We start from the raw sequence: 24,216 nt of genomic DNA on the forward strand, positions 1-24,216 counted from the left end.
AAGCCCTTTTAACTACAGCTCTTTCAAAAATAAGGACTTTGAACCGATGAAACTTACAGATCATATTATCAATACATACGCGAGTAAAAAACTTGTGAAGTGGTAACAATTAAGTTCATTTGAAATGCTAATTAGGGGGTGATTTTCGCGATTTTTTACCAAAAAAAGGGACCAACTTTATTTTGAGCGTAACTTGTTAACTTTTGATGACAACATTTTTTTTTTAAAAACAAAAGTAAGCATTTTTTTAAATACTTTAAAAAAGTTAAAATGAGTTTTCCCCAAAATAGTGTTTCGTTTTTTTGGTTATGGCACGTAAAAATATTCGATTTGGAATTTGACGAATATAAACCTTTTTTTCATTAGCTATAACTCTGCTTCTACTAGGTATAGTGACCTAATATATACACCATATTTTTAAATTTTTTAATTAAGACAATACAAATTTAAAGTACTTAAAAATATTTATCTCCAGAAATAAAAAAAGTCTCTACCTTAAAAATTAAGTGACTATAATGAAAAGATTGTCAGTCACTATTTTTTTCAGCGAAAAAGTGACCGCAAGCAACCCCCTAATCACCACCCTAATTAAAATTAGTCATTGACCTTATTTGGTCTTTTTTTATTTATGTATTATTAATAGGTTCTAGAAGTTTGACCAGTTTAGAATGATTAGTTAAAAAAAAATGGAGTTAAAAGCGAATAACGAGTTTTTGTAGTTTGGAAAAAATGGACTTTTCTTCAGAATAGCAAAATTAGCATCAGAGATACAAAAATATGTTTAAATTTGTGGCTGTAGCTTATTTAATTCCCAAGAACCTGGTTTGCAAAAATTTTTTCTACGGCAAAAATTGAGTGAGCTATTGACAATAAACTTGTAATAACATGCAAAAACCACCTTTACCAACCCTTTCAAAGTCACCTCTTTTTGCGACTGATAATTTTAAAAAGATTTAATACTAATAGTCTTATAGATCCTGTAAAACCTACAGAATTATTTTTTACTAAACTTTCTAAGATAAAAATAAAAAAGTTATGGTTAAAAAATCAATATATTTTTTTGAAAAAAAAGGAGAATTCTAATTGGAAGCATAATAATGTAAGTTAGCGGTGATTTTAGTCATTCGCCTTATTCATTATTATTTATTTATGTATTAATAGTAGATTCTAGAAGTGTGACTGGCTTAGAATAATTAATTTTTTAAAAACTAGAGTTAAAAGCGAATAACGAATTTTTGTAATTTGGTAAAAAATGCCATTTCCTTCAGAATAGAAAGATTAGCATCAGAGATACGAAAAATGTTTCAATATAAAATTGTAGGTTATTTAATTCCCAAGCACTTGGTTTGAAAAAATGTTTTCTACGGCAAAAATTGAGTGAATCGTAAATGAGTATGTATATCGAAAAACATTGATTTTTTCTATACAAAACTAACACTTTCCATAGCGAATAAATCAAAAACTATTAATTTTATCAAAAAATGTATAGAACATTTTTTACTTAGAATGAATGTTTTTATCAACTTTTGCGGTCAAAATATAATAAAAAATTTCCACCCCACGAGATGCCCATGGTAAAAGCGCCTTTCGGCATCATATAGATTTTGATCCTTGGACTATCCACTACGTATTCTTAAATTTTCAAGCAAATCGATCCATTCTGTAAAAATGGCGAGGTGAAAAGCTTCGGTTCCTGGCCTATAATTATGATATAAAAAAATGAGAATTATTAAGCTTTTACTATGTTTTATACAATAAGCAGTAAAATATTACAAGTGGATCGGTCAACAAGATATATCTCTCGTGGATGCTGTTGCAAAAATTGGATCTTCGCTAATGCTTGGTGCTACTCCTTTCACATTAGGTTCATGGGATATTAAAACATCTTCGTACACATGCAGTGGCTAAAATTAAAAAATAAATTAATTTTTAAATTCCTAAATCTTTAGGTTATTCTATTCCGATCCAAAAAGTCGACGACCTGAGGAATCGAATTCTAGCCGGCTATGAGAATAAGAAATATCTTCCAGTAGGTGTGTTGCTGGAATTAATTGAAATGAATATAATAAAACGAACGGTAAATATTTATTTATTTTCGTAACAAAAGGTATTTGCGCTTAGGTCTCTCGCGAAAAAGGGCCGAGCGATTTGTGTGTGATTCGTTCACCCGCTGTGCCGTAACTGAATAGAGAAACCACAACGATTACTGTTATCTTTCTTCCCTCTGACCAAATGACTGAGCAATAAATCATTTATTAGGTCTGGTGTATACTTTCGCAGTTACAACAAAAAACACTCTCGAATGCATAGTGAGTTGTGGACATAAACGTCTGATATGGTAATTAATTTATGTGGGCTTCAGTTTGTTAAACTGCCACTCCAAAAACATATGGTCAGGGGATGCATTCGTTTCGTAAAACCATATCTTTCTTAGCGTCTGTTTTGTATATTAACGGTGACTTTATATGACCCATATTATTTCGTTTTGAGAAAAAATATTAAAATTAAAATTAGCAAAAATAGTAATTAAAGCGTATCGCTATACACCCCCCTCCGAGAGACTAAGACGATAGATAATACATAATATATACAAATTATAATGAAAAATGAAAATAGATAAAAAAAAACAATGCAAAGTTTATACGAGGAGAAAGAAAAAATCACTTGATTCACAGTGAACTGACACTTTCTTGGTAACTTCCAGTTAATCTTGCTTTCCTCTTCGGTCTGTTGTTTGATTTGCTGGATATTGTCATTTTTTCTGTTTCGTGATGGGTACTTTCGTGAAGCTCGTAAGCTGATTTCAATCTGTCTGTATGGAAATTGTTGTTTCTTTTCCATTTACCCCGACGACAAAAGTTTTGTCACCTCGCTTAACAACTGGAAAAGGCCCGTGATATGGGTTTTCTAAGCTGCTTTTGATTGTATCACGGCGGATGAAAACGTGAGAGGTGGTTTTCATGTCTTTGAAAATGAAGGTACTTTTGGATCCATGATGCGACGGTTGCGTAGGACGGAGGTTTTCGAAATGGTTTCGAAGCGTTTTTAAATACTCGCGGTGTCACCAATATTCCGGTAGGTGTGTTGCTGGAATTAAATATTTATTTATTTTCGTAACAAAAGGTATTTGTGCTTATATACCGGGAGGTATTAACAGAAGTTCAACCACGATTTTCTAAGTCCTGCCCTTTGCAATACTGGAAGGTTAGAGAAGGTACTTACAATTTGTGGAAAAATCCACGGGTTTCCTGTGACATTTTCCTGTGAAAATTAGATTTTCCATGAAAAAAAAAATTGGGAGTTGCGATGAATTTTTAAGTCCTGCCATATCCATAGAATAACGATACTATCTATTTTATGAAGAAAATTTTTTGGGCAGGACGGTTGCAAAAGGACTAAAGGAGTATACAGATATACAAACATGTAATGAAAATAATGAAATTTTCATAATTTTCTAAGTCCTGCCAACTTAATAAATTAATCAGATTTATTTCACAATGACCAAAAAAAATGTTGGCATGACGTCACCTAATGTTTAACTGCACTTGTTTCTTGGAAAATTCTGTATAAAATTTTCACTCTGGTTCCGTGATTTTCTAAATCATAAAATAAATTTTGTTATAAAATAAATAATTTCAGTAGACATTATTCAAAATGGCAGGATGTTTAGTTACACCTTTTTTACTATATATAGTTAAAAAAGTTGTAAGAAAATTCGTGGAAAATTACATGATTTTCTAAGTCATGCCATTTCGCACATATCTCAAGAAGGTTAATATAAATCTATTTTCAAAGAGGCAGGATGGTTGTATAGTTATTTCGTATAAAAAAATTAAATTGTGTGACTGTAAAATTATTTCAGGGTGTTATACAAACATATTCATATCACCACAATTTTATGAATCATACCATGTCGAGTATGCTTAAAAAACACTAATCTAAAACCGTTTACAACTTGGCAGGATAACCGCAAAGATGAATAATATAAAAAATTAATTTGTATACCATTAAAACAGTCGTATCCTATTAAATATTATTTTCATTAATAATGTCTCGGAATTTTTACACACTTTTCAAATCTAGTAGCAAAGTGTAACATCTTTATTTTAAGTGATTAGATCATATTTTTATCTAAGTAAACGCAATAAAGAAAATAAACAATTTTTACAATTTATTGGTTATAGTAGGGAATTTACCTACCCATTATATTATACAGGGTGTCCAGAAGCTCTCATAACAAACGAAAACCGGATATTCCTCAGATAATTTTAAGAAAATTTAACTCAATTCACCTAGTTCAAAAATGCTTCCGTGGAAAGCTAGAGCTCTTTAAAGATGGCGTCTTGTAATTCATCATCGTCATAATTCAACCCGGATCTATCCAATGCTGGATATAGGTCTCCCTCAGTCTTCTCCATGCATTTCTGTCCTGTGCTGTCTGCATCAAGTTTTTGTCGATCCGTTTGATGTCATCAGACCATCTGGTTGGCGGACGACCTCTACTTCGATATGCTTCGTCTAGAAGAAGCATATCGAAGTCTTGTAATTAGTTTCTTTAAAATAGCTGCAGAACGCTTTTATTTGGAAAAACGAAAACTGGTCCACTTATTCATCTTCCAGACGTCAATTGTCAAATGTCAATTATCAATTGTCAATTTTTAGTACCGGTCGTAGGGGTCCGTTTTGGGTACGGAAACAGATATTTTATCGAATAACTTTTCTGTCCAACTTTTAAGCATTTCTGACACTGGATTATTAAATTCTGGGATAGTTTTATACTAAAAGGTACTTTTGCTTTAACTCAGAAGAATACGCAGTGTTCTAGAAAAATCAATTTGAAAATTTTTTCGTTTTTTGGTTTTTTGAGTTTAAAAGAATTTAGAAAAATTCTACTTAGGAAAACGAAAACTGCTACGTTTATTTCTCTTCCAGAGATGAATCGATTTTATGAATTGTGAATTTCTAGTACTGGTCATAGGCATCCGTCTTGGATAGATCAACGAATATTTTATCTCATAACTTATTGGTCTTTAAATTTTTAGACATTTTTGAGAGTAGAGTATTAAATTATGAGGTATTCTAGTACTAAAAGTCACTCTTGCTTTAAGTCGGCAAATACACCGTTTTTTTTTAATTCTTTTAAAAATTTTTTCAAATTCAACAAACGAAAAATTTTAAAATGGATTTTTCCAGAAAACCGTGCATCCCACTGACTTAAAGCAGGAGGACCTTTTAGTACTAGAATACCTCACAATTTAATAATCTAGTGTCAAAAATACCTAAAAGGGAAAGACAAAAAAGATTCCTATGACCGGTACTAGAGATTCGCAATTGATGGAATCGATTTATCTCTGGAAGAAAAAAAGGCGGACCAGTTTTTGTCTTTCGAATTGGAAGCGTCCTGGAGATATAAAAACTAATTACAACGCGCCATCTGTAAAGAGCTTTAGCTCCCTTAAACAGGCCGCACATCAAAGAAACATGAAACGTAAATCACGTTTCATGGAAATAAAACACTGCTAAACAAATAGACGTCGGGCCATTTGTGCGACTCTCCTAAAATAAAAATGTTTTATGAGCATGAATCACACTCGTTTCATTGGTAGGTGGACTTTAAGATTTGTTTAGCCGTGTTTTATTTTCATGAAACGTGTTTTACGTTTTATGTTTAATGTTTTACGTTTCATGTTTCGTTGGTGTGCGGCTCACCAATGCCTTAGGGAAGCCGCACACCAAAGAAAGATGAAACATAAAACGTAAAACACGTTTCATGAAAATAAAACCCTGCTAAATAAGTAGTAGAAGTCAGCCCACCAATGAAACGAGTGTGATTCATGTGCGTGAAAGTAAACTAAATAAACCGAGCACTAGGTAAAGATCTGTTCTAATGTGATATTCTTGTTCAGAAACCCCAAAACCAACTGAGTAATCTGTCTGTATCAATTTACTGCCGAAATTAATATATAAATATGGTATAGAAAATGCTTAACAAATAAATAGGTACCATAAAATATCATTCTATTATAATACTAAAATACAGGGTGTCCCATTTAAGAAAACTCAGAAAATACTCATTCCGAGTTTCAACCAACCCCGTATACTAAAATTAAACATTTTGGTATACTATTAATAACTGACAATAGTAGACTATATTAAAAATCGTTTAAACATAAATTAATAGAAGTTTGGATATCAAATCACTAACAATATGTATAGGGTGTGAATGTTCCTACAAAATTAACAAAAAAACGTAATTATATTTTAAACTACCCCGTATAATATTTAAAAACATTATATTTTATTAAAGAGAACATCGAGTAGAATCCAAAAATGTAAAAATATACAGGGTATTCCATTTAAAAAAACATAAATTTGTGTCACCCTGTGAAAACGGGTAGCCCTGTATATTAGAAAATACTGTTAAATCATAGTCCTATCTGTGGCCCATGTTTTACCTAAATAACTTTTTTCGTATATCTTACGACAAACGAGTAATTGGACTTTGTCACACTAATGCCCCACCCTGTATACAAAATAACCATAAAACCATCCTGCCTCTGTAAATAGACTTACATTAAGATTCTTGAAACATGTGCAAAATGGCATGACTTAGAAAATCGTTGACTTTTTCACGAATTTTCTTACAAATCTAGGACTCCTGCCGTCTTACAAGAACCGTTTAACCTTCCTGCCGAGTACCGAAAAGGTATTGATTGTATTTGAGTATTGTAACTTTTTAAAGGCAGGACTAAGAAAATCACGGAATCAGGATGAAAATTTTCCGCAGAATTTTCCAAGGGACAAGTATACTTAAACATTAGGAGACGTCATGCCAATATTTTTTTTGATCATTTTGAAATAAATATGTTTAGTTTATTTAGTTGGCAGGACCTAAAAAATCATGAAAATTTCATTATTTTCCTTACATGTTTGTATACATATATACTCCGTTACTCCGTTTGCAACCCTCCTGCCCGAAAAATTTTCTCCATAAAATCGATCACTGGAACACTGGAACAGGGGAAGTTTTAATTGTGGAACAGGTTAAAAATTTGGAACGTTAGATTAGGAAAACTTCTAATGTATTTTGTCGGACAGAACATCCAATTTATTTGTTATCCTTTCATTAAACTCTCATGCAAAAACCAGACTGCTATTACTAGCCAACATGATTCCTGTCATTTGACATGTTCTTGGTGTTCCAGTCATTAAAATGCCCAGTTGGTAATAAACTTAATGAAATGGTAACAAATCAATTATTGGAAGTTATGTCCGACAAAATACATGGAACGTTTTCGTAGTCTGACGTTCCAAATGTTTAACCTGTCTACAATTAAAACTTCCCCTGTTTCAGTGTTCCCATACATCAAAGTTTGTCAGACTAGACACCGTTAAGCTACTAACAAATTTTCAGCTTGCTATTAATCTACTTTTTTTTTGGTACGCGGGATCCAGGTCTAAAAGTAACGTCGAGATCAGAGCAATTTTTATTCATATATGCGTTACGGTTACAATGTATCTCCTGCACATTTCTTTAAATACTAGTACCTATGTTGAAACAACTAAAGTGTTAAAAGGGGGGCGGCCAATATTAAGTTGCACACGGGCGGCCAACACTTTAGCGGCGGCCCTGGTGGCGCATACCCAAACCCCCCTACATGCGACACTATAAATATACACGAAATTTTCGATTTTCTAAATCTGACTGAATTGAAAATTGGGCCAACTCCCATCTTAAAGTTCAGGAAAAGACTCACCCATATATATGTCAACCATCCATTTTGGTCCAAGGGTGTGGATTTTACGGCCCTTCCTATTTAGGGTCTGTTTTTCGTTCTCGTCACCAACACTCCCAAAAACTTCAATAATTTAAGGCCGGCCTTTGCGGCTTCTGGTTATACTATTCAAAAATTACCGAGCTCAGAAGTATGACTCACTTTTTATTTAAAAAAGGGAAAATGTTTGTGGATATGTATGTAAAGTATGTATGTGTGTGGAAAAAGTAAACCGATTTGAATTTTTTTTCTGTGTTTGAAGAATGGGCCAGGGCCGATTCAGAACCCGTGTAGTTTGTGACTTTTGACCACCCATAAGCCAGCTATAGGACTTGGTAGGTACAAAACGGCATATTTTTTGGGGGAATATATCTTCGGATCAAGAAGAGTTAGGAGAACCGCAAATACATCAAATCAATAATGTCGAGTTAAGCTTTCAAATGGTGTTTAAGCCGTCAGGATCAGACATACACACGGCTCACTATAGCCGAAAAACTGAAAAACTAAACTTTGAAAATTTTGGTTTTTCGACAATTACTCAAAATTTCAACCTACGAATTGCGCCAATAACTGAACGTTTATAGAAGGACTCTAGACGAATCTAACGGCTTATACCCCATATCCGGGAAAATTCGAATTTTTAAGTTATAGGCTTCATAGGTATGATCAAATCTATTTCCTATGGGAAAAACGGTTTCTCAAGCTCAATAATTCCTGTAATAACTTCAGTTATTATACTTGACCGTATATCCGTCAGATACTACTGGTCAATACGTTTCAAACTCATGTTTACTCATCAAAAACGGTTAAGCCGTTTAGAAGTTAAGAAGTTAAGTTAAGCTACAAATGTATAATCCAAATAACGATTATTCCAGAAATGGTTTATGTAGTTGTAGTGGTTACGACGCTAAATTTGATCTGGCAACGGGCAATCCGATTTCATTAACCGGCCATCTCAATATTTTTTTTCAATCTATTTCGAATAGAAAAAAATCTAGTTTCGATGGACACTAGATCATTTGGGAGATAATGCAACAAAGGTGACAATTTATAAAGCTTAACGTGTAATAGAGGAACATTGCATTCAACTTCATACATTTAATTTATAAATAACTTTGAAAAACTCCTGATACAAGAATAAAAAACCGCTAAACGCCGTAAAAATGAGTGGCGCATACAATATTACAGCTACAAACGATCTGATATGAATATTACGTGGCGCGAAAAATGTATTTTCATTTTGATGCAAAACAAAATTCTAGTTTTATTTTAAAATATTTTCCATAATACTTGCTAAATTTGAAGTAAACGCGTCACAATAGAGTTTCAAAATTCAAAATGTATCAAAGTTACTCTTTTGTGGCGCGTTTACTTCAAATTTAGCAAATATTATGGAAAAATCTTTTAAAATAAAACTAGAATTTTGTTTTGCATCAAAATGGAAAATACATTTTCGCGCCACGTAATATTCATATCAGATCTTTTGTAGCTGGAATATTGTATGCGCCACTCATTTTTACTGCGTTTAGCGGTTTTTTTTATTCTTGTTTAAGGTTTCATTATATCATGACTGATGACTTATCCCCGAGATTGCGCTTGTCACAAGTTTACATGCTTATTTATGATCTCGAGATCTAATCCTAATCTCCAGTCTTCTGTCTGTGCCACAAGAGCTGAGACCAGTCTCAGGTTAGTGTTTAGTGAAAAAGTAAATATTGACTTGCTAAAACATGAGTGCGCGACATGCGTCCGATGATGAAATTTTGCAATTAATTTATCTCTACGAATAAAAAAGAATTCTTATGAAATTTTAACCACAAATTTACAGGAACCGCGAAAAAAAAAATGAATTTATATACCGAGTTTCCAAAAAAAAATTAATAATTATTATGATGCAAACGAAATACAAAGAAAGTTACACAGTTTAAATTTATATTCTCGTAAATCTGGTGTTTTACTAAATCTAAAAGCAGTCCAAACTATACAACAGACATTCGAATAAAATTTTTGAATTGCTTTGCATCCTCCAACTCAACTCATTTACGAGAGCTTTACCGGCTCCCAAGTTAATTCGATGATCCACCCATTTTCTCATCCAACAGTTCTCATTTTTACCTTTTTTTTTAGTTTTTGTACAATCGTATAGGCAATTATAAAAGCTAGTGCCTGATGCGGATCCATTTTAAAGAATGAAAATATGAATACGCGCGATGAAGTCACACAGTGGGCTGTTGCCCAATTGCACATGGATTCTTAGTCGACACGAAATTGTCTTGGTCTCGAGACTAAAGTCACCAGCGAGTCTCCCATGCCGATCTCGAGACCACAACTGATCTTAAATGGACAGCGCCCTGAGACCAATCTAGAGATTTTCTCTCGAGTTGACAGTTACCTTAAGGGAGTCATTTTGAACACTTGTTGTGGCATTGTGCCTATTTAAAAAAATATTAGTGTTAATTTCGAAAATGAACGTGTTTCGCCTAAATGTCGTAATAGTCTAGGCGCCAGAGGGGTCACCGCGTTTTTTTTAAATCTGATGAACAAACTCAACGATTTCTTATGGGTTTTTGGCTGCTGATTACGACTTTCGAGGGTGAGTTTCGATCCGAGTGGTCAAAAAATTGTTATAAACAATTTAATTGTTTATAAGGCTCTGGCTCATAAACTAAAAGAGATAAAAAATATATGTTTCAAATAAAATTTGGTGCTTAATAAAAAACGAAGAAAAAACTTAAATCAAACAATTAGAACTCAAGATTTTGTAACATTAGTGCACAATGCAAATTGCAAATTGCAAAATAAGTATTTTTAGAAGCTTTATCGATAGTAACTCGGCTTCTACGCATGCAAACGAGCCTTATAAGGTCTCATTTTAAAGCTTGATCAATAAGCTTCCAAACAAAGTTTGTTTAATTACTTTATCTTTATTTGTTTTAAAGTTATACTTGTTTGAAGTTATAATTTTCTTAAAAACATTGTACATTAATTTGTTTATAATGGTTTCAAGCAAATTTGAACTATAAACATTTATACTTTAATTAATAATAATGATAGAAGAACTCAAAAGAAACAATTGTGGCATTGTGGCTATTTAGCAAGGACAGAGAGTAAATAATCGTAACCACACTTTTCAATTTTTTAACATTCAAAATTTCACCCTTTTCAATTTTACTAAGTGAGATTACTTACTTTTAGGTTCACTGATGATGGACTGATAAGTCCGAAAACGTTTTGAACGTAATCCGTTTGAATTTTTAAACATTTTTGAAGATATTCTTCTTTAGGCGCGATTCGATTGAGGGTAAAATTGTACATAAATCTGCGCGCCTGCGCACACAGACAATATGTAGTTCCTTGCTAATCTTTCAAGATAGGTATTTATGTATCTGTATCCGTGCAAATAAGTCATTAAAAGAATATATTAGTGTTTTTAATAAATGTATTATTTATTATAATTCTTGTATTTTTGGATTTGTGTTTCTCTGTAGTAAAATAATAAAATATTATGTAAGCATAACATTTTTACACTATTTGTCGTCGTGTTGTGTAATTATATCCGAAACTTACATGTCAATTAGAAGGACCTCGCTGGTGTAGTTGGTAAGACGTTAGCTCCGAGATTGGAATGACGCGGGTTCAAATCCTGGGCGATTCATTTTTTTTTATTTTTGGTGGTTTTAATAAAATTTTTTTGAAAGTGGTAGATAAGAAAGTTAGTTTAATTTTTAAATAAAATACAAATAACCTGTTAAGTATATTTACTTCGTTGAAATTACCTATATAATAGAAGAATATCTTCTTACGTGCGTACAAAGTACACACACATTCTTTTTTTTTTTAGAATTTTTATTAAATATACCAACTACACTAGGGAGTTTTACATCATGTTAATTTTATTTAACTACATGGTATACAGCCAACCTTTGGGTATTATCCCGTTTTATTTTTTTTAAACAATTTGAGCTTATGAAATTGTTCGAAGTTTATTTTTGGCTAAGGTATCGATATTTTAATGGCGCGCTATGAGGCGCAAGATCGGCTCACTGTCAAGTATTTTTGGCAATACTTGTTTGGCAAATAATGTTTTTCCCGATGCTTGGAAAATTGCTAGAGTTCTACCAATTCCTAAAATAAAGGAAGTAAAAGAGCTTGGTGAATTAAGACCTATTAGTCTGTTACCTGTACAATCAAAAGTTTTAGAAAAAATTATGTATGTACCTCCAAATCAAAAGTCACTTAGATAAATATAAAATACTTCCTTCCTTCCAGTCTGGCTTTCGCAGTGGCTATAGCTGTAGCACTGCTTTGCTAAATGTTGTAGATGTTATTCTAAAAGGGACAGACCTAAATAAATGTACTGTATTGATTCTTCTTGATTTTTCTAAGGCATTTGATACTATTTCTCATGAATTACTGTTTGGTATTTTACACTATGTCGGATTTTCGTTAGATGCGATTAAATTATTGAAAAGTTATTTTAGTAATCGGCAGCAATATGTCGAAACTAACGGTAGAGCTTCTGATTTATTAAATATATCTAGAGGTGTTCCGCAAGGATCTATCCTTGGGCCACTTCTTTTTAATATTTATATTTCTAATTTAACATCCAATTTAGATAATGTTAGTGTTCATTGTTATGCTGATGATACGTAAGTGTATTATACATTCTCGCCTACTGATTTGGCAAGTGCTTCAGAAAAGCTTAATAGCGATTTATCTAAACTCGTAATTGAATCTGAAAAACATCAACTAAAATTAAATCCTATTAAATCATCCGCTATGGTTTTCGGTGAAAACAAAGACAGTATTAGGAGAAATATTCAAATTTTGTTGCAAAATAATAAAATTAATTGCACTGATGTGTCCAAAAGCTTGGGTTTATTCCTAGATTCTGATCTTAAATTTAAAAATCATGTGTCGGCTTGTATTCAAAAAGCATACAGTTCATTAAAAATATTATTTCAGCATCGACATATTTTAAGCTCTAGGCATAAAATATTACTAATGGAGTCTTTAGTCTTATCGCATTTCAATTATGGAGATGTCGTGTATGGTCCTTGTCTTGACCAGTTTGATATAAATAGAATACAAAAAGTGCAGAAGTCATGCCTTAGATTTATTTACGGTATTAGGAAGTATAAGAGTGTCTCCTATAAGCTTAAGGATGCTAAATGGCTTGATATGGCGAACCGACGAAAACTCCATGCTCTTTGTCTCTATCATCGTATAATAGTAACAAAATGTCCGCCATATCTATATGACAGAATTAAGTTCAGGACAGACGTTCACAATATTAATGTCAGATCCAAAGGTTTGATATCTCCACCCACATACAAAACAACAACATTCCGTAGGTCATACTCTTATAATATTTACAACTTATATAATAGTATCCCTGAATAAATGAAAAAACTACCTATTAACTCATTCAAAAGAAAAATGAAATTACATCTTCTTGAGTCAACACATAACACCCTATAAACATTACTTTTCATGCCCTATCACCTGTATTGTTTCTTTTTTATTTTATTTCTATTCTTTTTTATTTTATTTCTATTATTTAAATTTAATTACTGCAATTTAACTGTTATACAGTGCTAGTCAAAAGTCCGTACCCCCCCTCGTATCTTTTGAACGGTTATACCTATAATAGTGAAATTTGGAGGGAGGAAATAAACGGACGTAAGCTTCTTAACTAGTCATGACAGATGACTTTTAGTGACAGATGACTTTACAGCGCCACTGTGACAGATAATTTTAAATGGGACCTTATGGCAAGTGATACCTCGTTTAAAAGGTATTGAAAATACCTATTCATTTATACTAATTTTGTTTGAGTTTAAGCTAATTTTGATGAAAAAATGAAATAAATATAAAATTGTAGTTTCGCATTTAATTAATAAAAATTCAAAATTCTGCCTATGATTACTTGTCAAAAGGGTTGAAGTTTACGTAAAAACTACTAGAAAATTGAAAAACGTCAAATTTTTTGACAAAGAAACCATAGGCGGACATTTGAATTTTTGTTAATTAAATGAGAAACTACAATATTATATTTATTTAATTTATTCACCAAAATAAAAATCCACCTACACCCAAAAAAATTAGTATGGCTGAATAGGTATTTTAAATACCTTTCAAACGAGGTATCACTTGCCATAAGGTCCCATTTAAAATTATCGGTCACAGTGGCTCTGTAACGTCATCTGTCACTATTACGTCACCTGTCATGACTAGTTAAGGAGCTTATGTCCGTTTATTTCCACCCTCCTAATTTCACTTTTGTACGTATAACCGTTCAAAAGATAAGAGGGGGGGTACGGACTTTTGACTAGCACTGTATATTTAATGTATATATGCCAGCAGAAAATGTTCTTTAATTGTTAAAAAAGGGCCAGAGCTTTGATCAGCAGGCACAGCATTCGTGTTGTGCTATGTTGTTCTCTTGTCCCTTTTACAGAGATTTCTTTTTTTTTACTATATTGTTATAATTGGTACTTGTACTTCTTTATTTTGTCTCTGTAATAAAGAGTTTATTATTATTATTATACCATCGGCCACTGAAATAGCAAATCCTGTTGAAGAAAATTTCTTTCAATCAGTAAAAATATAAATTGCCCAAAAAATATAAAAAGTATCGAAAACCTCCACTTTTCACCCTCCGTAAGTCTGGAATCGTTGATTTTATAACAATTATGTATAGGACCTTTTTTGTTTTAAATTTGATGTAGAATATTTTTGTATAGAACAATGTTTACGCTAAAGCATATTTTTAGAAATATAGACGAAAAACATAAAAAACTACTAATTTACCGATTTCTCCCCCATCTCTCCCCCAAACCGGACGCTCAAAATGGTGTAACCTTTTACTGAACAATATCTGGACCATATAGAACAATTTGGTGTTGGAGGAAAACTTTTACTTTTAATGTCTGGGAAAAACTACGAATTTACCGATTTCTCCCCCCCCCCCCCCAAACTCGACGCTCAAAATGGTGTGACTTTTTTCTGAACATTATGTGAACCATATAGAACAATCTGGTGTTGGAGGATAACTTTCACTTTGGATGTCTGGGTTTGGATCTAGTTATACCATATTACTAGGGGGCCTAGTGCCTTTGCCTATCTAAGCGGGAGTACCTTTAAGAGGACAATAAGCATACTTACCACAAATTTCTTTAGGGGTGCCAAGTTTGTTGGAGGAAGTGTCATGAAAGGATCTCGTATTTTTCTGCTTTGCATCATAAGCAGTATAAACCACATATAGTCACTCCGAATAAGCATCTCTTCCATGTTTTTATCCATTTCAAGTAATTTGTCGAACCATATGGAAATGGTTTGTCGTTCTTAAACAAAAGAAGATCAAAATATAAGTTATTATAGAACTCATTCTTGACTTCACTATTTTTGTCAAATTTATTAACTTTTAAATGCATTTTATATACTTTTAGTCTAGGTCTAGTAGGTACCCTCAATATTTCATGAAATTAAAATCCGACATCCCCAACATTGTACTGTTTCATGGGTGCCCTCTTTTTACCAACTGGGCCGTTACTGGTTGCACGAAGTTCACATATCCGGCACCAATTTCTTACATCATCTTTACAGTTCACGCAATAGAACCGTTGTTGAAACTTTTGAAAAGGTTTTGTAACACCGAAGTGTCCACTTGATGCACCGTCATGCAACTGATTCAATACTTCTGCATCTTTACTTTTAGCTACAATCAACTGAAGCTTAGATTCTGTACCATCATCGTTCCCAAATATTCTGTACGGAAGATCATATTTTAGTACCAGGCATTCCACTGGCTCCAGTAGGACCTGACTTCTGGAATACAGTCCTCGCCTCGACACATCTAATCCAATACACTTTTTATACAGGGATCATCTGCTTGGGCGGCTTGAAGCTGTTGAGACTTCCATTGATCATTAATGACAGAATGACATTAATGAAGAAACACATTTCTTCCATAGTAGAAACACATTCTTCTCTCCTGCTAACGCAATAGTTTCTTTCTGGTTTCGACAAGAAACTAGAAAGCAAAATCTCGACATTATTTTGAATATCAACGAGCACGCCACGCTGTTAAATTAACGCTATTAGGGTGGGTGGACACTAAAATGTTTGAAACGTAAGTATTATAATATAATAATATATTCTTCTTCATGTGCCTTGTCCGGGTACCCCGTCAAAATAGTCCCGTCGAAAAAGCTCCGACAAAATAGCCCCGACAAAATAGTCCCAACAAAAAAGCTCCCTTCAGAATTCATCATGAAATAATCCCTTATAAATACATTTTTTCGGAAATGGTAATTATCCTCTATTTGGATGTTTATCTTAATAATATATTATGAGCACTACAGGCCTAGCAGGCCCTTGGCTTGGTGTACTATTCTCTTCCATTCTCGCTTATCGTTAGCTTTCCTTTTCCAGTTGGTTATGTTAAGTCTTGTCATGTCTTCTTTGACCTCATTGCTCCACCTTGACTTCGGTCTTCCCCTTCTCCTTCTTCCTGCCAACGCACTAGATATTATCACTTTTGTGAACTCCCGCTGCACTCATTCTCTGGACGTGACCCAGCCATCTAATTCTTTGAGCTCTTGTTACTGCTAGTATATTAGTTTCTTGATAAAGCTCTAATAGCTCCGTGTTTGTTCTTCGCATCCATTGACCGTTTACGTTCTTACCACCAAAGATTTTACGCAGCATTTTTCGCTCCCAAACTAATAGCATTTCTTGCTGTTGATGTTAGTCTTAACCACATAAAATAAAAATAGTCTTTTCAGAGAACTCGAACCCTGTCTTCTGTTTCGTTTAATGTGTTCTGGTTTTCGATTAAATTCTATGTTCAAGCCAGCTCCCGCCAGCCATCTGCCTCTTGGAAGTTTGAACATTTAATTTAAGCGAAAATCAATGTTTATTTGTGATATAAACATGTTTGTCTGATTTCTGAGAGCAGTAGAATAGATTTTGAATTAAATAAATTACATAAATTCTTCTTATTTTTGTCAAATAACTTGAATTAAAAAAAAGTTTTTGAACACCTTGTATAAATAATTATGTAAATGTTTATACATACTACTGAATAGAGAATTAAATATCCTTTCAAATGAGCTAGCACACGACCCCTATTCTCATTTCAAAAATGATCAATTACGTCATCACGCCCAGATGAATGACGTCACTAGTATGACGTATATACCAAATTATCGTAATTTAAAAATAAAAATCGACCCATTTCAGGATTTCTCCTTAACGTCGTAGGTTTATGAAATAACGAATTTATTCCTTTCATTTGCGTCATACTGTATGTCTGAGTTGCCGATATGAATGAGTCAGATTAAATTAAATTAAATTATTAGAAACATTTTTTTACTAAGCAACAACATTTTTGTTTAATTTATTAATATTTTGTATTTTGACAACGACGTCCGAAGTCGAAGTTAAAACGTTAATAAAATAATTTTTTAAGTTAAATTGTGGCTTATTTCCCTATTAGAATAGCAATTTAAAATAAATGGTACTCCGTTTAAAGGTAAAACCTTTTATTGGGAGTGTTTTCGTCGGGGCTGTTTTAGCCGGGGCTGATTTAGCCGGGGCTGTCTTGACCGGGGCTGTCTTGACCGGGGCTATTTTGTTTACGGGCTATTTTGTCGAGGCTATTTTTGTATCCGGGCTATTTTAACGGGGCTTTTTTGACGGGGGGTGTTTTGACCGGGCCATTTTGACGGGTCACGCCTTGTTCGTATAGCGGACGTTGGCTATCATCATAGCAATTTTAATTTTGTTTACGGCGTTTCTGAATACCTCGATCGATGCTAGTCGATACGTTTACGCCATTGGCGTAAACGTTTTGAAGCCATGAGCGTCTTCTTCTTCCGGGTCGTCATTTACTCTCTATGTTACCCTGTATTATCGGTTGGAGTATACGATATTTATCATGTCTCATAATATGACCGAGGTATTCAAGTTTCGGTTTCTTAATTGTGAAAGAGATTTCTTTTTGTTTTCCCAATCGGCGCAATACCTCTATATACGTTGCTGGTGTGAGTCGTCCAGGATATTTTGAGGATACGTCGGTACACGCACATTTCGAATGCCTCTATTTTCATTAATGTTTCCGTTATTATCCAGGCGCTTTAGCGCCATACTAGTCCAAGCTGTGGGTGAAAAATAGGTCGATTTCAGGATATAATTCAGGAATTTTTGAAACCTATCAGGTGTTGTAAAGGACTATTCCAGGAATAACTTATACTAAAATGTAACCAAAAATTTTGTGCGGTTTTTTATTTATGACGATTTTCATTTGTTAAATTTGTAATTTTTAAAGATTTTTAATTTTGCAGATTAGGATATTCATTTTAGAGAAAATCTTTTAAATATAAAATTGTAGTAAATTAAAAAACCTACAATTTGAGCTATGGCATGTTTAATTTCGTTAATACGTTATTGCAAAACAGCCTGCGAAAAGTCCAAAATGGCCGTTTTTTGCAATTGCCTTATTTATTGTAAAAATAACTTTTGTGTATTTTTTAAGGCTTTAAAATGAATATCTTTTAATACTAAACATAAACAAAATTTATGGTGCCCGATTGGTGAACTTGTTGCTTATATATTATAATTTGTTTATCCCAAGAGGTCAAATGTTCAAGGCTATAACTTTGTGAAAAAAAAAACGTACAAAGTTAATCTAAGATCCACTCTCCTTCTAAAGACTTATATTTTCATATTCTGATGTAAATAAATGCGTATAACATTTTTCAACCTGTTATTTCGGGTTTTGAAAATAAGGGGGCAAATTTCGTTATAAACATTTAGAACTGAAGCCGCCCCTGTACATCCTATGAGTTTCTAACTTGCAGATTATTGTTGCTGAAGACAAAATAAAGATTCAAAACAAAATAAAAATTTTCTACGACCAAATGAGGTCGAGATAACTGTTTTTGTTTTCTTAAATCGTAGTGACTTAATTTGTAACAATTAAGAAATTATTTCACAGTCATTGACTAAAGAAAGACTTATATTATCTTAAAATAAAGATTATTTTAACCGCAAACTACATTTAATTATTAAAAATGATTTTTAAAATGTAGTGGAGATTTATTTTTTGTTACGACTGTGATTTATTGTGTCGGTTGCCCTTAGCAACCGCTAGCAACTTATAATACATTGAATCACGGTTTTTTGCTTTAAATTTTAAAGCACCGCTTGGATTGACATAAAATTTGGCAAACACATAGATAAACATGTTAAAGAATAAAAATGATATTGGGCCTCTGTGTGCTTTTCTCCTGGGGGTGACTTTCACTCCTTATAAGGGGTGAAAAAATATATGTTCAAAATAAGTTCGGAAATGGATAAAACGTCTAATTCTAAGCACCTTTTGTTTTATAGCATTTTTTCACCAAGTTAATACCTTTCGAGATATTTTCGAGTAAATACTTTCATTTCTCAAAAAAAACACGTTTTTAGGCGGTTTTTCACAAATAAATCAAAAAGTAAGTATTTTATTGAAAAAAAGAGTTTTAACAAAAATATAGCAAATTAAAAATTGAAAAAATAATGTATGCATGAAATTCTCTATACCCAGTAGAAATAAAGTTCTAGCTAATAAAAAATAGTTTCATATCCGTCAAATTTCAAAGTGAATTATTTCAACGTGAAATAACCAAAAAATCATGCACTTTTCGGAGAAAAATCATTACAACTTTTTAAAAGTATTTAAAAAAATATGTATATCTGTTTTTAAAAAAATTTTATAGCATCAAAAATAAGCAAGTTACGCTGAAAATAAAGTTTATCGCTTTTTTTTTTGGTCAAAAAACTCGGGAAAGTCACTCCCTAATTACCATCCTAAATCAAATTAATCATTACCGCTTCACAAATTACTTTGCTCATGTATGATTTATATGATCTGTAAGCATGATATTATGACAAGTCATATTATCCTGTCATAGTATCATGATCTGTAAGTATCATCGGTTCAATGGGCTTATTTAAAAAAAATTGGTTTTAAACTAAATAGGTTATAATTTTTAATTTTTAATTTTGAAAAAATGTGTTTTTTTAATAACTTAAAATTTATTAGTGTGACCAAAAATCACAAAGAGTAAAAAAATGTAGTTTCTGCTGTTATGAATATTTTGGATTTTTTGCTTTTTTTTGGAAGGCAAAAATTTGTTAAGATATGGCTGTTCTAAATTTGCATACACTCGTGATTATTGACTAGTTCAAGTTCTTTTAACTACAGCCCCTTCAAAAATAAGCACTGTTAACCGATGAAACTTACAGACATAAACGACACATACACGAGTAAAACAACATTGATGTAAAATGGATTAATTTCATTTTTTATGCTAATTAGGGGGTGGCTTTCCCGAGTTTTTTGACAAAAAAAAAGAGATCAACTTTATTTTCAGCGTAACTTGCTTACTTTTGATGCTATAAAGTTTTTTTAAAAACAGAAATACATTTTTTTTAAACGCTTTAAAAAAGTTATAATGATTTTTCTCCAAAAAGTGCATGATTTTTTGGTTATTTCACGTTGAAATAATTCACTTTGAAATTTGACGGATATGAACCTATTTTTCATTAGCTAGAACTTTGTTTCTACTGGGTCTAGAGATTTCATGCATACATCATTTTTTCAATTTTTAATTTTCTATATTTTTGTTAAAATCTTTTTTCAATAAAATACTTACTTTTTGAGTTATTTGTCAAAAACCGCCTAAAAACGTGTTTTTTGTTGTTGTTTAAAAATGAAGGTATTTACTCGAAAGGTATTAACTTGGTGAAGAAATGCTATAGAACAAAAGGTGCTTAGAATTAGACGTTTTATCCATTTCCGAACTTATTTTGAACATATATTTTTTCACCCATTATAAGGGGTGAAACTCACCCCAGGACAAAAGCACACAGAGGCCCAATAACATTTTTATTCTATAACATGTTATCTATGTGTTTGCCAAATTTAATCTCAATCCAAGCGATGCTTTAAAATTTAAAGCAAAAACCGTGATTCAATATATTATAAGTTGCTAGCCGTTGCTAAGGGCAACCGACACAATAAATCACGGTCGTAACGAAAAATAAATCTCCACTACACTTTAAAAATCATTTTTAATAATTAAATGTAATTTTAGGTTAAAATAATTTTTATTTTAAGTTAATATAAGTCTTTCTTTAGTCAATGAATGTGAAATAATTTCTAAATTGGTATAAATAAAGTCACTACGATTTAAGAAAACAAAAACAATTATCTCGGCTTCAGTTGGTGGTAGAAAATCTTTATTTGGTTTTAAATCTTTATTCTGACTTCAGCAAAAATAACCTGTAAGTTAGAAACTCATAGGATGTACAGGAGCGGCTTCAGTTCTAAATGTTTATAACGAAATTTCCCCCTTATTTTCAAACCCGAAATAAAAGGTTGAAAAATGTTATACGCATTTATTTACATCAGAATATGAAAATATAAGTCTTTGGAAGGAGAGTGGATCTTAGATTAACTTTGTATGATTTTTTTTTTCAAAAAGTTTTAACCTTGGACATTTGACCTCTTGGGATTAACAAATTATAATATCTAAGCAACAAGTTCACCAATCGGGCACTACAAATTTTTTTTATGTTAAGTATTAAAAGATATTCACTTTAAAGCCTTAAAATATACACAAAATTTATTTTTACAATAAATAAGGAAATTGCAAAAAAAGGCCATTTTGGACATTTCGCAGGCTGTTTTGCAATAACGTATTAACGAAATTAAACTTGCCATAGCTCAAATTGTAGGTTTTTTAATATACTACAATTTTCTATTTAAAAGTTATTCTCTAAAATGAATATCCTAAGCTGCAAAATTAAAAATCTTTAAAAATTGCAAATTTAACAAATGAAAATCGTCATAAATAAAAAACCGCACAAAATTTTTGGTTACATTTTAGTATGTTATTCCTGGCTTCGTCCTTTACAACACCTGATAGGTTTCAAAAATTCCTGAATTATATCACGTTTTTTCACCCACAGCCTGTGGTATACAGCAAGACTAGAAATACATGTATCTAGCATTTTAGCACCCGTATTTTGAGTGGGAGAGGTATGTCGCAATGGGTGAATCTATTTCTCATTATCTCAAATATTATAACCAAGCTCTTAATAAATACATTTATGCATGACAATGCATTTTCTTATTTTCTATTTTTACATGTTAACATGTTTTTGACATTCTGCTATATAAACATGTAGAAATTAACAATAATCTTATGTATTAGATATAAAAGAGTAGTAATTTTATTTGATTATCATTTTATATTAATAAGAAAATTTACCTTTCTTATTTCTACAATTAATTTATTTAGAAATGGTACTTACCACTGGGATGTAATAATTGTTGTATTGCTTTAGCTACCCTATAGTTGTATAGAAAATGTTCATTAAGTGCCTTTAATGGGTTTGCCATATTATTATTGTAAAAATTTAGTATTGATGAATATTAAAATGACATGATAGAATATGTGTGTTTGTATGTCAAAATGTGACATCTTTAATCATTTATTAGTTTTGTCAATTTGGTGACATTTTTGATAAACCAATCGACGATTTTCATTCTTCAAAATCAGCGCGTGGAAAACGCGGTCCAATATTGCAGCTTTAATTTTGAACATTTGGATTGAGATATTTTAGGGGAGTCCATATAGATTTTCACTTCGGAAAAAATCAAACAAGATAGAACTTACGTATTTTTTATGGGAAATAAGCCACAATTTTACTAAAAAATGAATTTATTAACGTTTCGAAGCCCAAATCGGGTTTCGTTGTCAAAATACAAAATACTATTAAAATCATAGAGTTAACAGTTGTCCTCCTCTTCCGTGCCTATATTCACACTGAATGTGATTATAGATTCTCGATACAATGTGTTAGAAGGAGATGCAGCAAACCAGTCCCTGAGATCTTGTCGTCAGGAAGCGCGGAAGGTAGGCTCCCTCTATGTTAATGTATACCTCTATGATTAAAATAAAACAAACATGTTGTTGCTAAGTAAAAAAATTCTTCTAATAATTTATTTAATCTGACTCATTTATATTGAACTTTTTGTAATTTCGTTAAGAATTGTTTCGTAAACAACATATCAAAAAGTTCTACTCGAGAAGTTGGTGCTTTATTTTTTATCAAACAAATGAACTACGAAATTAGATGTTTTTTTAAATAACTCCGAAATTATAAATTTTATAAAAAAAACTGACTTGACCATTGAAAAATTCAGAAAATTTACCAAAAAAAACTTATATAAAGAATTTTTTAAAACTAAATCTGTATCTCCTATAATTTTTTATTTATAACGCTAAAGTCACCCTTCTCACAAACATTGGCGCACTGTAAACTAACGTACGGCGAAGTGCACGGTTGAGTTATTTTAATGTAATTATTTAACTGATAAATCAAATGAAATTTTACAAATTAAACATAAGAGACGAATAATTAAGCTATCTTATGGTTATAATAGAAAGAAATAAAATGTATGGGCATAAGTACGGTGTGTTCGGACAGTGAGCCTTCCATGAATTTTGTTTAAAAATTATTTAAAAATGTGTAACTAATACAATTTTTCTTATAAAACTCTCAGTTCTGCACAACTTACCTTTCAAGTATTTTACTAAATGATGTTTCATTCAAAAAAAATCTCAAAAATTTAATTCAAATGATATGACGTCTCAAAAAAAGTAATTTTTGAAATCTTCGTAGTTTTATATAATTACCACCATTTTAAGACGGTATTACTCAAGTTTAAACACATCTATTACAAATTTTATAAGTGCTTTTTTAAAGCTTAGGATGAAATCCTTAAAATTCACTAAATTATTTTGCTTTAGAAATGAAATAAATTATTTCTTTTTAAGAAAATTAAGAAAGATAACAAAAATGTAATACAAAAACCGAACATTACCAGCTAAAAAAATGTTTATACAAAGTGATCAAATTTTTTTCTGTAAAACTTACCTAAAATACATTTAATAATAAGCCTTAACAATAATAAATGTTCAGCAAAAAATTTTTTTTTAGCTCTTATACAGTATGTCTGCGTAACTTGGAACCTATTGATAACTTTTTTATTATCAGTTTTACGAAAAAAAGTTATTCTTTATAGAATACTCAAGTCAGCGGTTGTCAATCTTTTTGTGTCATGTACCACCAAGTACTTTTTATTATTTTTGGTACCACCTAACTGAAATACATATCTAACTAGGTGATCTAAATAACTATAACAGTGGTGCTGATTTTGGCTGTTTTTGCGTTTTGTGTACCACCTCAAAAAATGAAATGTACCACCAGTGGTACATGTACCACAGATTGAGAACCGCTGCTCTAAGTCGTATATAATCTAAGATGCAATCATCAAATGTCAAATTTAATTAATGTTATACGAGGTATGTCAAAAAATATG

At 31.8% G+C, this 24,216-nt stretch overlaps 1 protein-coding gene across 1 annotated transcript; it reads right to left on the reverse strand.

Annotated features, from left to right (window-relative positions):
* Window positions 1-1,724: 1,724 nt before the first annotated feature.
* LOC114342087 (uncharacterized) lies at window positions 1,725-22,304 on the reverse strand. Its single transcript, XM_028292878.1, has 3 exons — window positions 22,143-22,304; window positions 14,943-15,121; window positions 1,725-1,904 (listed from the first exon to the last, which is right to left on the reverse strand). The coding sequence occupies exons 1-3, from the start codon at window positions 22,228-22,230 to the stop codon at window positions 1,785-1,787; spliced, it is 387 nt and encodes a 128-aa protein (XP_028148679.1). The 5' UTR covers window positions 22,231-22,304; the 3' UTR covers window positions 1,725-1,784.
* Between the last annotated feature and the right edge of the window lie 1,912 nt (window positions 22,305-24,216).

The sequence above is a fragment of the Diabrotica virgifera genome, chromosome 8, assembly GCF_917563875.1.
Source record: "Diabrotica virgifera virgifera chromosome 8, PGI_DIABVI_V3a".
NCBI classification, from domain to species: Eukaryota; Metazoa; Arthropoda; class Insecta; order Coleoptera; family Chrysomelidae; genus Diabrotica; species Diabrotica virgifera.